Below are 15,280 nucleotides of genomic sequence, written 5' to 3'. Positions count from 1 at the left end.
TCATTGTTAGTTCTGGAGTTGGCTGCGTGTCTTAATCTCAACATTAATAACATAAGGGATGACATTGCTTTCAGTCCTGTCACTACAATTTACATATATATATATAGGTAACACAAAGCAAACTGCTCTGTTCAAGGTCAAGGTTCATAGAATGGTTTGGGTTCTAGTTCCAACCCCCTTAAAGATCATCTAGTTCCAACCCCTTTGCCATCAGCAGGAACACCTTCCACAAGACCAGTACCTGAAGGGGACCTACAAGGAAGCTGAAGAGGGATTATTTTACAAGGGCTTGTAGTGATAGGACAAGGGGGAATGAATTGAAGCTGGAAGAGGGGAGATTTAGACTGGAGATTAGGAAGAAATTCTTTACAGTGAAGGTGGAGAGGCACTGGAACAGGTTGCCCGGGGGGGTTGTGGATACCCGCTCCCTGTTCAAGGCCAGGTTGGCCGAGGCCTGGAGCAACCTGATTCTATGATACTTCCCAGTTCACAGCCATTACTGTCCTCAGAGCAGTGTCCTGGATGCCACCTAAACCATGGCACATCACCAACACAGCACACAGAGTAGATCAGCTGAAAGTGGGATGTATTTGATTAGAAGGGCCCCCATTTTTAAACAGCACTGAAAAGATTTCCAAACTCAATTTCCAGCTTCAAGCTCCCCTGAAGTCTGAATGGTCACAGCTAGCGTAACCAATACAGGTGAAGCTGAGTATTGACTCTAAACAAGTGACAAATAACTCACTTTTATTTAGCAATTTTTTTTTTGCAGTGCACCACAGATACTTTCCTTGAAACAATAACTTCAAAAATATTAAATACATACATTTAAAAAAAAAATATATATATAAATTCATGAAAACACCCCAAGACATATTCACAATGTTCATTTCTCCATCATTTACAGCATTGATCTCAAACACTGCAAGAAGATGCAAGTCTGTATTTTAAACACAGAAAATAGATGAAAATAGCTACTCACATTTGGTAGGACATAAATATTCTACCCTGGAGAGAAAACAAGTGCAGTCTTTTGTGTGACACAGATCATTATTCATCACAAATGATGATGGTACATCAGAGAACTGTTGGTCATGCAACAGCAGCTCTGGTTTTAGTTGGGGAAAACCAGGCTCCAAGCTTGTGAGCAGGGGACACAGTGGTCTGTCAGAAGGCATGTTTAGGTACTTAGCCATTTAATTTAGCTGGATAAGAAACAATGTAATGTTTTCCTGTTGTTAAACATTGCCATCTGTATCTCTGGCACACAAATTAAAAAAAGAAGGGTGTGACCATTAAAATTGTGTGTCCTGAGATTTCCTTCTTCAGGGGGCAAAGAGGTTAAAGTGGAAAAGCTGATCTGTGTATAAATCAGGAACACATGTGGTGCTGAGAACAAACAGCAGTCAACAGGCAGGCAGGGAGGACTTCTCCAGGCACAAAATGTGATGGACAAAAATACCATCTACTGGGAAAGGAGCAGAGCAACTGATGTGCGCTTTGAAATGGGTAAGTTTTACCAATTCTGGTAAGTCTTCATTATTATTTAATTGCTCATAATTAATTCTGAAGCCTTAAAACTTGGTTTAACTTAAAAAGCTGTCTGCACAGTTGTGCAAAGCAGCATTGCTTCAGTGTTAATACTGGTTTCTAGCAGTAGAAAATGATCTTAACACAGGTAAAAGGACCTCTGAGTGAAACAACAGAACAGTGCAGACACGAGTAAACTTCATCTTGAAGCTATGAAATGTTTGTTTCTGCAGCCTACCTACTATAAGTAGACACCAACAGCCAGTCTCCTGCTCAGGCTGACACAGTTTTGCACAATTTCTTTGGCAATAAACAGATATATTTAGCATGGTTAAGTTATAGGTCACTTAAAGCTAAGAAGCATAACACAGTTGTGTGTAACAATCCTTTTGATGCAATGCCAGTAGCAGGCCCCCAAAATATTAATTTGATTAAATCAGTCTTTATCTTCACCTTAAGACTTGTTCCTTGACAACAAACAAGAAAAAAAGAGGAAAAAAAAAACCAAGCAAGCATTATGGGTCACAAAGCACTGAATTTTCAAGTGTAAAGTCATACCAAAACCTTGATAAATTCTCACTGATGTTGCAGGTGAGCAGCTGGTCAGGAACGTCATTACGGGTGCTCTGCACCGCTAACACATGTGGTGCCAGGGCAAAGGGGACATCACTCAGAAGATCTGACATCAAAGAGCTGCTTTCCAAATTTTGACTCCTTTCATTTCCCACCTCTGTACTTGATGTAGTCAGCTGTGATCTGTGCCCTGTGTTTAGCTAAAGAGAACAGAAGAAAAGAAGTTTAGACGCCACACATGGGGCAGCTAAGGCTTTGTGCTTAGAACCATCTTAACCTACTAACAAACAAAACCAAACTAAATACAAACAGATCCATTCAGTTTCAGAGGTAGATATAAAACAAACACTGATAGAGTTCTCCAGCTCAGGCTGACTTGCATTAAGGCTAAACCAACATTTCTTTTTTTTCATTATTAATGAGATTTCTCCACCTAATGCCACTCTGCATTTATGAAACCCCTAGAGCTGCTGAGACTTTCTGTTATTATGTCCTGTCTTCTTTAGGGGAAATCACACAGAATGCCAGGTTAGAAGGGACACCAAGGATCATCTGGTCCAACCTCTCCACGTAACAGTACAGTTGGAATCAGGTGGCCCAGCAGCCTCTCAAGCTGAGTCTTAAAACTGTTCAACAGAGGGGAACCCACTGCTTCTCCTGGGAGGTGATTCTAATGTCTGACTGTTCTGATGGGGAAAAGTTTTCTCCTGGATTCTAATGAGAATCTCCCCTGGAGTAACTTCTCCCCATGGGACAAATCTTTATGTACTGTTCCATGGTAATAAGGTCTCCCCTAAGCCTTCTGTTCTCAAGGCTCAACAAACCCAGTTTATTTTCTCAAATTACTTCACATAATTCCTTCCATGAACTGAAGAAGCTCCATCCTTTGTTCCTCCTCTGCTTTTTCCCATGTTGTCCAACAAAGGCATGATTTTGATGGTTAAAACTCACTCCCACCCTGGTTATTTCAAAGCATTGAAAATGGACCTCCATGAGTGGCTGGTAAGGTCTGTTATATACATGTCCATACATACACTGCTGAGAAAGTGCTTTACAGAAAACCACAGTTAACAAAACTTAAAACAACCAAAGCCACTGAACCACAGCCAGCTCTGGAGCCTTCAACACAGAAAGGACATGGATCTGATGGAGTGGGTCCAGAGGAGGGCCATGAAGATGATCAGGGGGCTGGAGCACCTCTGCTATGAGGACAGGCTGAGGGAGCCAATGTGGAGAAAAGAAAGCTCCAGGGAGACATAACAGCAGCCTTCTGGGGACCTGAAGGACCTACAAGATAGCTTCAGAGGGACTGTTTCCAAAGGCCTGCAGTGATAGGATGAGGGGCAATGGTTTGAGATTAGAGGAGGTTTAGACTGGATGTTAGGAACAAGTTCTGTACCATGAGGGTGGTGGAAGACTGGAACAGGCTGCCCAAGGAGGCAGTTGAGGCCCCATCCCTAGAGATATTCAAGGTGAGGTTCAACAAGGCTCTGAGCAACCTGATCTAGTTGAGGATGACCTTTGGAGGTCCCTTCCCTCCCAGAGCATTCTATGATTCTATGATACTGCTTCTCATCATGGCCAAGTAGGCTCAAGGCAAATATCATAACAAAATGAATAAATATCTTCTGCTACAGACATATTCTCTTACTAAGAACACTTCAGAACACATAGAACAGTACTTTATGGTAATGATATTTATATTTAACTCCCCCCACCCCAACACTTCAAGTAAGTACTGAAATTTGTAGCTGCTATAAACTTTAAAACTTCCTTTAATTTCCACTCTGCATAATTTGTTCCACACCCTCTTTAAAGAAATAAGTTGTGGGGCATTTTTTTGAAGTGGTGGTGATTTGTTTGTGTTTCATCTGTCCATATTCTGAAGAGGAGAGTGGAGCCACAGAGCTCCAAATGAAACACTGGAAAAGGTTACAGCTAAGAATCAATTAAATTCAGTCTTCAAAGACCCTTCTGGCATCCTCCCACTCCCACAATCCAGGGAAAAATGATCCCTCAGTCACTGTCCTATTCAGATGATAAGCAGTAATCCCTAGAATCTACTGTTTATTTTGTCTGGCAAATCATACTTTTATGAGCACCTGTTTAGATCTTATTTGTCCCACAAGCTGGATGAACTCAATTTACAATGCAAATTAGACTAGCATGTGGCAAAACTCACTTGAAAGAGGGAAAAAGAAAGAAATCAGAGCAAGCCTCTGAAGATCATCAAGTCCAACTCCCTTGCTAGAGCAGGGTCACCCAGAGTAAATCCCACAGGAAGACATCCAGGAAGGTTTTTAGTGCCTCTAGAACTGGAAACTCCACTGCCTCTCTGGGCAGTCTGGCTCCAGTCCTCTGCCACCCTCAAAAAGATGAATATTTTCTTTATATTTAGGTAGAATCTCCTGTGTTCCAGTTTTGTCCACTGCCCCTTGTCCTGTCACTGGACACTACTGAGAAGAGTCTGGTTCCACCCTCCTGACACTCCTCCTTTAAATTTTGATAAGTATTAATGAGATCTCCGCTCTGTCTCTTCTTCTCCAGGCTGAGCAGATCCAGCTCTCTTAGCCTTTCCTTCTAAGTTCAGGTCCCCTCATCACCGTAGTGGCTCATCTTAGTATCTATTAGGTGTCTATGGACCAATTCTGGTTTCAAACAGTAAATTTTCAGCCATGCCTAGCACACTCCTTGCAGTCAATCATCATACTTTGCTGTTGTAGGACTGCTCCTGAGAACTACTGCAGTGATATTCAGATCACAGAATGGTCTAGGTTGGAAGGGATCTCCAAAGCTCATCTAGTACAATCCCTTCTACAGTAAGCAGGGCCCTATTGGCCTAATGTGCAAGACCTTACCAAGCTGGACATATTTTTGTGCTTCCAAATCATAAAGATATCCTTTACATAGGCTAAGACATATTTCACTCACAGACCAGAAATCCACATCAGTGGATCTTGATGAAGCCAACCTGAGCAGCAGGCTTTTATAGTGACTGTGGTAATGAAGAACTGAACACTAGTGGAGAACATCAGTCCCCCATCAGTGTGGAAATTGCCCAAGCTGGTTGCAGTACAAACACCAGCATTAGGCTCTGTGGTGCAATCAAAGTCAAGGTTAGGAAATGGCTTATGTTTTCCTGCATGCATTCTTCAAGCATTTATAGAACTGCAAGTCTTAGAGAATTTGATATTCCCACATTAGTCACACTGCTTTTGACTTAAATGCCTAACTTATTTATCCAGAACACAATCTATTCACAGCATATTCTCTGGACATTAGCTAAACAAAGCACGGCCAAATGCTATGACACACAATCCTGCTATGAGAAATATTAATTGGATGCACTTAGATGATTGCCAAACAATTTACATTCTGCCAAACACCAGGGAATAAAAACCAAAACCCAAACAACCAAAAAAAAATTGGTTAAAATTACAGAAGGTATGGTAATAAAATTTAATTCAAATATGGAATGTGTTCTCTCTTCATTCTTGGTTTGCCATCCAAATGAACAGGGATGAAAGAAACAATATCTAAAGATATATATTTAAGCAACTTGGTCTAGTGGGAGGGGTCCATGGCAGGGAGGCTGGAACTAGATGGTCTTTAAAGTGTCTTCCAACCCAATCCATTTTATGATTCTATGATGGTTCCTCCATGGTCAAAGGTTTGAATGACAATACACAAGACATAGACCTGAGGAAGTGGGTCCAGAAGAGGTCCATGAAGATGAACAGGGGGCTGGAGCACCTCTGCTATGAGGACAGGCTGAGAGAGCTGGGGTTGTTCAGCCTGGAAAAGAGAAGGCTCCAGGGAGATCTAATAGCAGCTTTGCAGTACCTGAAGAGGGCAACGAGAAGGCTGCAGAGGGTCTGTTTCCAAAGGCCTGCAGTGATAGGATGAGGGGCAATAGTTTGAGATCAGAGAAGATTCAGATTGGATGTTTGCAAGAGGTTTTTTTACCATGAGGGTAGTGGAACACTGGAACAGGCTGCCCAAGGAGATGATTGAGGCCCCATGCCTGAAGATACTCAAGGTCAGGCTGGACAAGACTCTGAGCAACCTCATAATATCATAGTATCAGTCAGGGTTGGAAGGGACCACAAGGATCATCTAGTTCCAACCCCCCTGCCATGGGCAGGGACACCCCACACTAGATCAGGCTGGCCAGAGCCTCATCCAGCCTGGGCTTAAACACCTCCAGGGACGGCGCCCCAACCACCTCCCTGTCTAGTGGAAGGTGTCCCTGCTGACTGCAGAGGATGTTGGACTAGATGACCTTTTGAGGTCCCTTCCAACCCAGACCATTCTACGATGCTATATAGCAATACAATTTGAGGCAATTCTGTGGTATTGCAGCAATAGTGCAGCACAATGTAACTCAGGATTTATGGAGCATTTTGCAGTTATTTGTGATGTATCTAGAAACAGAACTTGTCTTAGGGGATTGTTCTTCCAACTGTGTTTCAGCTGGTGGTATTTAGGGCCTTTTTTGAAAACTTGTAGAAATTCCAGAGTGAGCATCTCCATTGAGGACAATGACTCACTTTCCAAAATACAAACAGCAATGGCAAAGAGGAACAGAGGGAAGAAGAAAAACTATTCCCAAGGTGCTCTGAATGTTCAGCACTTTGTACGCAAAGCTTTAAGCTGGGAGAAAAGGATCAGCAAAACCTTGCTGGAGCAGGGGGAATGGTACATGACAGGAGAGTTTTTAAATGTCACCAAAAAAACCAACCCAAAACATCAACACCAAAGCACCTCCATACCCAACACTACAATAAGTATGCACCACTTTCTTGAGACAGGGGTCTACTGGAGAGAGTCTAACAGAAACTATGAGGATGTTGAAGGGACTTGAACATCTCTCCTATGAAGAAAGACTGAGAGACCTGGGGCTGTTCAATCTTAAGAAGAGAAGGCTGAGAAGGGATCTTATTCATGTCTATAAATATCTGAGGGCTGGGTGGGAAGATGAAGGTACCAGGCTCTTTTCCATGGTGCTCAGTAATACAACAAGGAATAAGCTGGAACACATGAAGTTCCACCTCAACATGAGGACAAACTTCTTTACTGTGAGGGTGCTGGAGCCCTGGAGAACACTGCCGAGAAAGGTTGTGGAGTCTCCTTCTCTGGAGACTTTCAAAACCTGCTTGGATGCATTCCTACATGGCCTGCCCTAGATGATCCTGCTTTGGCAGCAGGGTTGGACTTGATCATCTCTAGAGGTCTCTTCCAACCCCTAACAGTCTGTGATTCTATATAAGAAGGGAAGAAACCCACCCAGATAAGCACAATACATATGCCCCTGAGGTGGTTTAGCAAACTTCATGTGACTCCTAAGAGCTGCTTTTCTTCCAAGGTGCACTCAAAAGTTTAGCCAGCATCCCCTCCAGGAACATGAGAAAAAAAGTTATTCCTATCTGGGAGAACAAAAGTAGATGGAAGAAGTAGTGCTGGAGACCTTGCAGTAGCTTGTTGCCACATCCAAATGGCTTTTGGTGGCTTGCTTTCTTAGCAGACAGCCAGGGATTGTAACACTAGCCTAAGACTGGTGGAGTCAGTGGTTGCAGCAGGGCAGACTTCCACACTGAAAGCTTCGGGCTACGAGCAAGTCCTTGGAGAGGCTTTTAGGAGCAAGAATGGATGTCAGTGAAAATCAGCTTTTCCATTTGCTTTGGGCTCTTGTTTCCCAGCTTCTTATGCTTCTCATTCTGTAATACAGCAGTGATTTGTCTCTCTTAAAGAGATCCTGCTCCTTGTACAAATGTTATGTGATTAATAGGTAGCATGGTTTCCCCCATTCATCAATAATGCTGCTCAGGGTAAAACAGAGCCAGACTGAAAAATAAGCATTTAAGAACAGTTTTCGTGATTTGTGACATATATTTGGGGGATTTTTCTTCTTAATTTTCCTTTTCACAATTTCTTTTCATTTTCTTCTTTAAAGCATGCTTTTCAGCTGCTCCTTGGACTAGAAGAGAGTCAAGGTGAGGTTAATGCTGCCGAAATAGTAAAGAAAAACCTTCTAAAGAAAGAGTGAAAAGTACCTCTAACAATCTACACTTCTGCTTTGTTGCAGCAAAGCTCTCTACAGAGTTATCCTGTCCTGAAGAGAACAGCAGGGGAATCTCTGCTACACCACACTCTTGAGTGTCAATAACACAGACATTTGCACATCCTTACTGGCATCAAAGCAATTAGGAAAGTGTAATTGTTTAGAACTAGCTCCTTCTCTGACAATTTGGTATTTCAAATGCAGGATGGACTTTCTGTGATTGGTACAAGCTCCTTGCCCTCCCCAAGAGCTAAACCTAACCCTGTTAATCTCTGCAGAGGGGAAGAACTGTGAGGCTGCCATTTGAACTCTGCATACTCCAAATGTTCCACAGTTAAAATGTGTTAGTTTTACTACCCTAGCAGATACTAGATGTGCCTGTCAGTTTTATTTATGAAACACAAATGTAATTCTACCCTAAAAGTATTCTTCAGTACCACGAAAGACTGAAGATCTAGCATCTAAACCAGCTACCTCTTCTGCTCATCCTGGAAAAACACAATAGGGTTTTTTGTAACAATTTCACAAATCACAACAGGATTAAGGTTCTGGTTTCGCTATTACAACAACTGGGAACATGAAATACTTGGAGAGGGTTTGATAATGAAGCTAGAAAATAGACTGAACTTAATAGAACCAAAATTCTTTAATGGTATTTCTATACCTAATTAGTCCTTTCATTCACAGTATCACAGTATTGCCAAGGTTGGAAGAGACCTCGAGGACCATCGAGTCCAACCTGTCACCACAGACCTCATGACTAGACCATGGCACCAAGTGCCACGTCCAATCTCCTCTTGAACACCTCCAGGGACGGTGACTCCACCACCTCCCTGGGCAGCACATTCCAATGACGAATGACTCGCTCGGTGAAGAACTTCCTCCTCACCTTGAGTCTAAACCTCCCCTGGCGCAGCTTGAGACTCTGTCCTCTTGTTCTGGTGCTGGTTGCTTGGGAGAAGAGACCAACCCCTTCCTGCCTACAACCACCTTTCAGGTAGTTGTAGAGGGCAATGAGGTCACCCCTGAGCCTCCTCTTCTCCAGGCTAAACAATCCCAGCTCCCTCAGCCTCTCCTCATAGGGCTTGTGCTCAAGGCCTCTCCCCAGCCTCATTGCCCTTCTCTGGACACGTTCAAGCGTTTCGATGTCCTTCCTAAACTGAGGGGCCCAGAACTGGACACAGGACTCAAGGTGCAGCCTAACCAGTGCAGAGCACAGGGGCACAATGACCTCCCTGCTCCTGCTGGCCACACTATTCCCTTACTCCTAACTTCTAGCATTTAATTGTTCCATTCAGTAACTGTTTAAAGAGAGAGAACCAGAACATCTCAAAGGTGGGCATCTGCCATGGCAAACCACAAAACTGAAAAAACAGGGATAAGGTCCAACATGAAGACAGATATGGAGAACTAAGAGAAAGTAGAACAGAATTCTAAACCTTCATTAAAAATGCTGCACCTTCATTTCCCACCACAATTAAAACAATTACACTCCTCTCTTTCCTCCTATCCCAACCCATTTTAGCACTTTGGAATGTGATATTTGAAGAGCTGTATCAGTATTTATGCCCTCCCAGCAGCAGGGTTCACAGAATCACAGAATGTTAGGGGTTGGAAGGGACCTTGAAAGATCACCTAGTCCAATCCCCCTGCTAGAGCAGGATCACCTACACCAGATCACACAGGAACACAACCAGGAGGGTCTTGAATGTCTCCAGAGGAGACTCCACAACCTTTCTGGGCAGCTTGTTCCAGGGCTCTGGCCACCCTTACAGTGAAAAAGCTTTTCCTTATGTTCACATGGAGCCTCCTATGCTCCAGCTTGCACTCACTGCCCCTTGTCCTATCACTGGGCATCGCTGAGCAGAGCCTGGCTCCATCCTCCAACACTGTCCTGCACATCTTAATAAACATGAATGAGGTCACCCCACAGTCTCCTCTTCTCCAAGCTAAAAAGCCCCAGCTCCCTCAGCCTTTCCTCACAAAGCAGACATTCCACTGCCTTCAGCATCCTTGTAGCTCTGTGCTGGACTCTTCAAAGCAGCTCCCTGTGGCCCTTGTTGAAGTGAGGGTCCCAGAACTGGACACAATATACTAGATGCGGCCCCATCAGGGCAGAGCAGAAGGAGAGGAGAACCTCTTTTGATCTTTTTTGTGGCCCCTCTGGAGGCCCCTGAGCTTAGGGCACTGTCCTAACAGGTGAATTTTGGACTCTGCAACATGAACAGTGTGATAAGAATTATCTTAGAAGAAAGAGAGGTGTTGGTTTAGTAAGGAACAGTTTATCTGGTTCCTCTGTTCCTTCAAAGCACTAAGGAAGCTATTCATAGCAAAGATCTCACACAGCATAATAAGCAACATGAAGAGTGTTCAGCACATTGTGCCTCTGCCAGTGCCAAGGAATGTTCCTAACAAGGCCAGATGTGTTGTTTTTTCTCTTTATTTTTCTGTAAGATGTATGCTGAAAGATTAAAAAGTTCATGAAAATGACTCTAGTCAGTAAACTGCAAGCCAGAAGAACTGTAATTGAAAATGCAGGCAGCTCTGGATAGCCAGCAGTGCAGCCAGCAGTGCATTCCACAGCCACAAATCACAGCTGAAGGACAAAGTCAGTATATTGCAAATGAAGAGAGAAGTTTGATAGATGCTGATAATGGATTTGTTCTCTAACTTCATGTCGTCCACAAGCACAAACTACTCACATGTATTTTGCTGTTATCTTAATTCCTGATGCAGTACAAACGTTAGGTAACTTTTCAGTACGGTGGGATTTATCACAGAATCAGAAGAGTATGGGTTGGAAGGGACCTCCAAAGGGCATCCAGTCCAACCACCCTGCAGTAAGCAGGGACATCCTCCACTAGATCAAGTTGCTCAGAGCCTTACCAAGCCTGACCTTGAATGTCTCCAGGAATGGGACTTCAACTACCTCCCTGAGAACCCTGTTCCAGTGTTCCACCACCCTCATGGTGCAGAACTTGTTCCTAACATCCAATCTAAATCTACTCTAACTTCAAACCATTGCCCCTGGTCCTATCACTTCAGACCTTTGCAAACAGTCCCTCTGCAGCCTTCTCATAGGCCTCCTTCAGGTACTGGCAGGCTGCTATGAGGTCTCCCCAGAACCTTCTCTTCTCCAGGCTGAATAACCCCATTTTCTTCAGCCTGTCCTCACAGCAGAGGTGCTCCAGCCCTCTGATCATTTTCATGGCCCTCCTCTGAACCTGCTCCATCAGTTCTGTGTCCTTCCTGTGTGGAGGGCTCCAGATCTGGAAGCAGTACTCCTTGAATACTTGTCATAGCCAGTAACATCCGTGAAGTGTCTCCCCAGAACATTGGTAGCAACAAGAGGAAAAGCAACAAGAGTGATAACAATTTCCATCCACAACAGGAGGGAAGGAAAAGCAAATTATCTTGGATTTCATTTTCAGGAAAAAGTCAATTAGAGTGTACAAAACAGAATTACTAGTCTGAACCTAAGTGAAGCTTCCTTCAGCAGTACCTGCAAACAACATCTTCAACCATGATTTCAGAAGCTTTGTGATGTAACAAAACCCCTGCATCTTCCTAACAGCCTCTCTCTTCAGCCTGGAACATAAATGGATTCTCAGGCAGATTCATGGAATAGTTCTTGTTGGAAGGGTCCTTATGGATCATCTAGTTCCAACCTCCCCACCATGGGCAGAGACACCTTCCACTAGACCAAGCTGCTCAAAGCCTCATTCAACCTGGGCTTGAACACCTCCAGGGAGAGTGCATCCATGATGCATGAATGAAAACTGCTGCACTAAGTGCTTCGTTTTGAGGTTTTCGTTCTGCTGCTTAAAATCCACTCACGGAAGGAAGACTCTCAACATGTCCTGTTTAAAATATTAGGCAAGTATCTCCTAACACAAATTTCCACCTGCTCTCTCCATAGACAATCAAGGCAGTAAGAGAAAGGAAGGATGGATATTTGACTCCCAGTTCCACCATACACAGTCTGGAGCACTACTCAACAGCACCTTCAGCAAACAGCTTGCCAGGAGCCAGAGTTTGTGGACATGGCACTTTGGGATGTGGTTTAATGGCCATGGTAAGAATAGAATAGAATAGAATAGAATAGAATAGAATAGAATAGAATAGAATAGAATAGAATAGAATAGAATAGAATAGAATAGAATAGAATAGAATAGAATAGAATAGAATAGAATAGAATAGAATAGACGAGACCAGGTTGGAAGAGACCTTCAAGATCATCGTGTCCAACCTATCATCCAACCTAATCAACTAAACCATGGCCCCAAGCACCCCATCAAGTCTCCTCCTGAACACCTCCAATGATGGTGACTCCACCACCTCCTCGGGCAGCCCATTCCAATGGGCAATCACTCTCTCTGTGTAGAATTTCTTCCTAACCTCCAGCCTAAACCTCCCCTGGCGCAGCCTGAGACTGTGTCCTCTTGTTCTGGTGCTGGCTGCCTGGGACAAGAGACCAAACTCTGCCTGTCTACAACCTCCCTTCAGGTAGCTGTAGACAGCAATAAGGTCACTCCTGAGTCTCCTCTTCTCCAGGCTGAGCAATCCCAGCTCCCTCAGCCTCTCCTCATAGGGCTTGTGTTCCAAACCCCTCACTAACTTCGTTGCCCTTCTCTGGACTCGTTCCAGCAAGTCAACATCCTTCCTAAACTGAGGGGCCCAGAACTGAACACAGGACTCAAGGCGTGGCCTAACCAGTGCAGTGTACAGGGGCAGAATGACCTCCCTGCTCCTGCTGGCCATACTGCTCCTGATGCAGGCCAGGATGCCATTGGCCCTTCTGGATGCCTGGGCACACTGCAGACTCATGTTCAGCCTACCATCAACCAGTACCCCCAGGTCCCTCTCTGCCTGGCCGCTCTCCAGCCACTCTGACCCCAGCCTGTAGCACTGCATGGGGTTGTTGTGGCCAATGTGCAGAACCTGGCACTTGGATGTGTTAAATCTCATGCCCTTGGATTCTGCCCACCTGTCCAGCCTGTCAAGGTCCCTCTGCAGAGCCTCTCTACCCTCCAGCAGATCAACTCCTGCCCCCAGCTTGGTGTCATCAGCAAATTTACTGATGATCGACTCCACTTGGTGATCTTAGAGGTCTTTTCCACCAAACAATTCTATGATAGCATGATCTCTCTCAAGTAAGGCAGCCTCTTTCAGCCTCCTGGTTCTCTATGGAAGGAAGATAATTTGACTGTAATGAAAAGGAAGAAAAGTGCTTTTCTTGCTTTTAAAAGATACTTGATTTTATCAAGAAGGACTACTAATTGCATTTCCACAGTAGAGGAGTATTCTTAGCATTGGCTACACTGTGGAAGCAAAAAAACAATTCATTAATTAAATTTGCAAGTAAATAATTTGCATTTTTGTGCTTTAGATAAGAAAATCTGCAATCCAGTACACAGTCTTTCACAACTGTCTTTCAAGGCAGAAATGACAGCAGTTACACATGGTGGTGAAAGGCTCCAACCACACTGATAGGAAGTACAGAAACACGTATTTCCCTTTTACCAATATTAGCATTTGGGAGCTGTTTTCACTTCATATTTCCTTTCCATTGGATTGCTTACTGACATTTGGTTTTTTTCTCCCCCCCAGGAAGCAGGACTGAAACTAACCTTAATCCATTGTTATTTTCCCTACTTGGTGGTTAGAATCACTAATAAGCTGCCCTTTACTACAGTCTTTCAGCTACCGTTTCTTGGTTATGCATCACGTTGTAACTATCACAGTACCATCAGGCTGTATTAGCACACAGTCTCATCAAGTGATGTATGATCTACATTGCATTTTAGATCAATTTTAATATTTGGAAAGCCCAGAAGGGTTGCTCTCCCAGAGGCAGGGTGACTGACCAATCAATTTGTTGACAGCAGCAAAGTGAACCATCATTACTGGCTTTTAGTCCAAGCACATGTGTTTGGGCAAGAGACACACGATAATCAGGAGTTTTATCTGGGGATTAAGCTAGTCAGAAAATCCCAAAATTACAGGAGGACTGGAAAAAAATGTGATGGGAACATCTGGGCACCCAATTTGAGCATCTCCTGCTAAAAAAAAACATCCAATGTAACTGAACAAGCTTGCAATTAAGTCAAGCATATAGTGAGTCTCTGCCTAAACTAAATAGGGAGGTATGCAAATTGTGCTTCTGGATCCATGTGCCTTGGTCACTGTTTGGAGTGTATGTTCCTTTGCAAAAGCCTGGTTTGCAAAACAAAGAGGCTGCCAATCAGGCCAATTTCTCTGTTTAATGAACATTTTACACTGCCATTTATAGGTATTAAATAATGAAAACAGATCATGTTTGCATGTCATTCTTTGCCTACAGGAGGTGATTTTGTCCTTCTGTTGATCAGATCTTACCAAACTGACCACAGCACTGACTCTGGACTTCACAGGCAGGGCTGTGGGAGGGAGGGATGCTCCAACCCATTTGCTGTGTTTCCATGTATTGGCTGGACAGATAGAACATTCAAATCCTATCCTGAAAGACCGCAAGGAAGGCTTCCTCAGTTTTTGTGGCCATGAAAGCTCAACTGAAGTTAAAGCATCCAACAGCATTTCACACTTGCAGAGTGCTACAGGAAAGTGCTGCACTGGTGTTTTTGAGAATGAACTTTTAGACCTGAGTTCAGAGAGGAAGTTGGTGACAGCCATGTTAATTCACATCTCTCAATTTCCACTCCCGTTCTCTGTATCTAATAATATAATGCTTCCCTTTAAGAAGGACACAATGGACATAACATTCCTAATATGACCATGATCACCAAGATTCTGAGATAACCCCAGATGGGTATCCTGTTGCACACACAACAAACCTCCATTTTAGAGTGAAGAAAAACCCTACAGGACACCTCCAGGTCTCACTGGTTGACCCTGGATCAACAGACACACAAAACAGTTTATAAAATGTTGCTTGTGAGACCATTGCAATGTGACAGGCAGAAACAGACTTTTTTAGGGATGAGCATGCTGGACTGGAACTTGGTACCACCCAGATCTGGTACTGGGGGTAACTGGAGACAGGTTTGGGTTCAAGCTGGCCAGCCTGCAAAACAGTTAGGCATTGGAATAGGATCACTGTGTCTGGAGAGGTTTGAG

At 43.8% G+C, this 15,280-nt stretch overlaps 1 protein-coding gene across 3 annotated transcripts in view; it reads right to left on the bottom strand.

The window, feature by feature from the left end:
• Nucleotides 1–730: 730 nt before the first annotated feature.
• UMAD1 (UBAP1-MVB12-associated (UMA) domain containing 1) overlaps nt 731–15,280 on the bottom strand; it is an 88,542-nt gene continuing 73,992 nt past the window's right edge. For all 3 annotated transcript variants that reach the window (XM_068157083.1, XM_068157084.1, XM_068157085.1), the window contains exon 4: nt 731–2,303. In XM_068157083.1, the coding sequence (XP_068013184.1) occupies nt 2,046–2,303 (258 nt within the window). In that variant the 3' untranslated portion in view covers nt 731–2,045. The remainder of the gene's footprint in view (nt 2,304–15,280) is intronic.

The sequence above is a fragment of the Melanerpes formicivorus genome, unplaced genomic scaffold, assembly GCF_026170545.1.
Source record: "Melanerpes formicivorus ecotype bairdi unplaced genomic scaffold, bMelFor1.0.p_v2 SCAF_35, whole genome shotgun sequence".
NCBI lineage: Eukaryota > Metazoa > Chordata > Aves > Piciformes > Picidae > Melanerpes > Melanerpes formicivorus.
The sequence above is the reverse complement of the archived record's forward strand: the minus strand, read 5'-3'. Positions and strand labels throughout refer to the sequence as shown.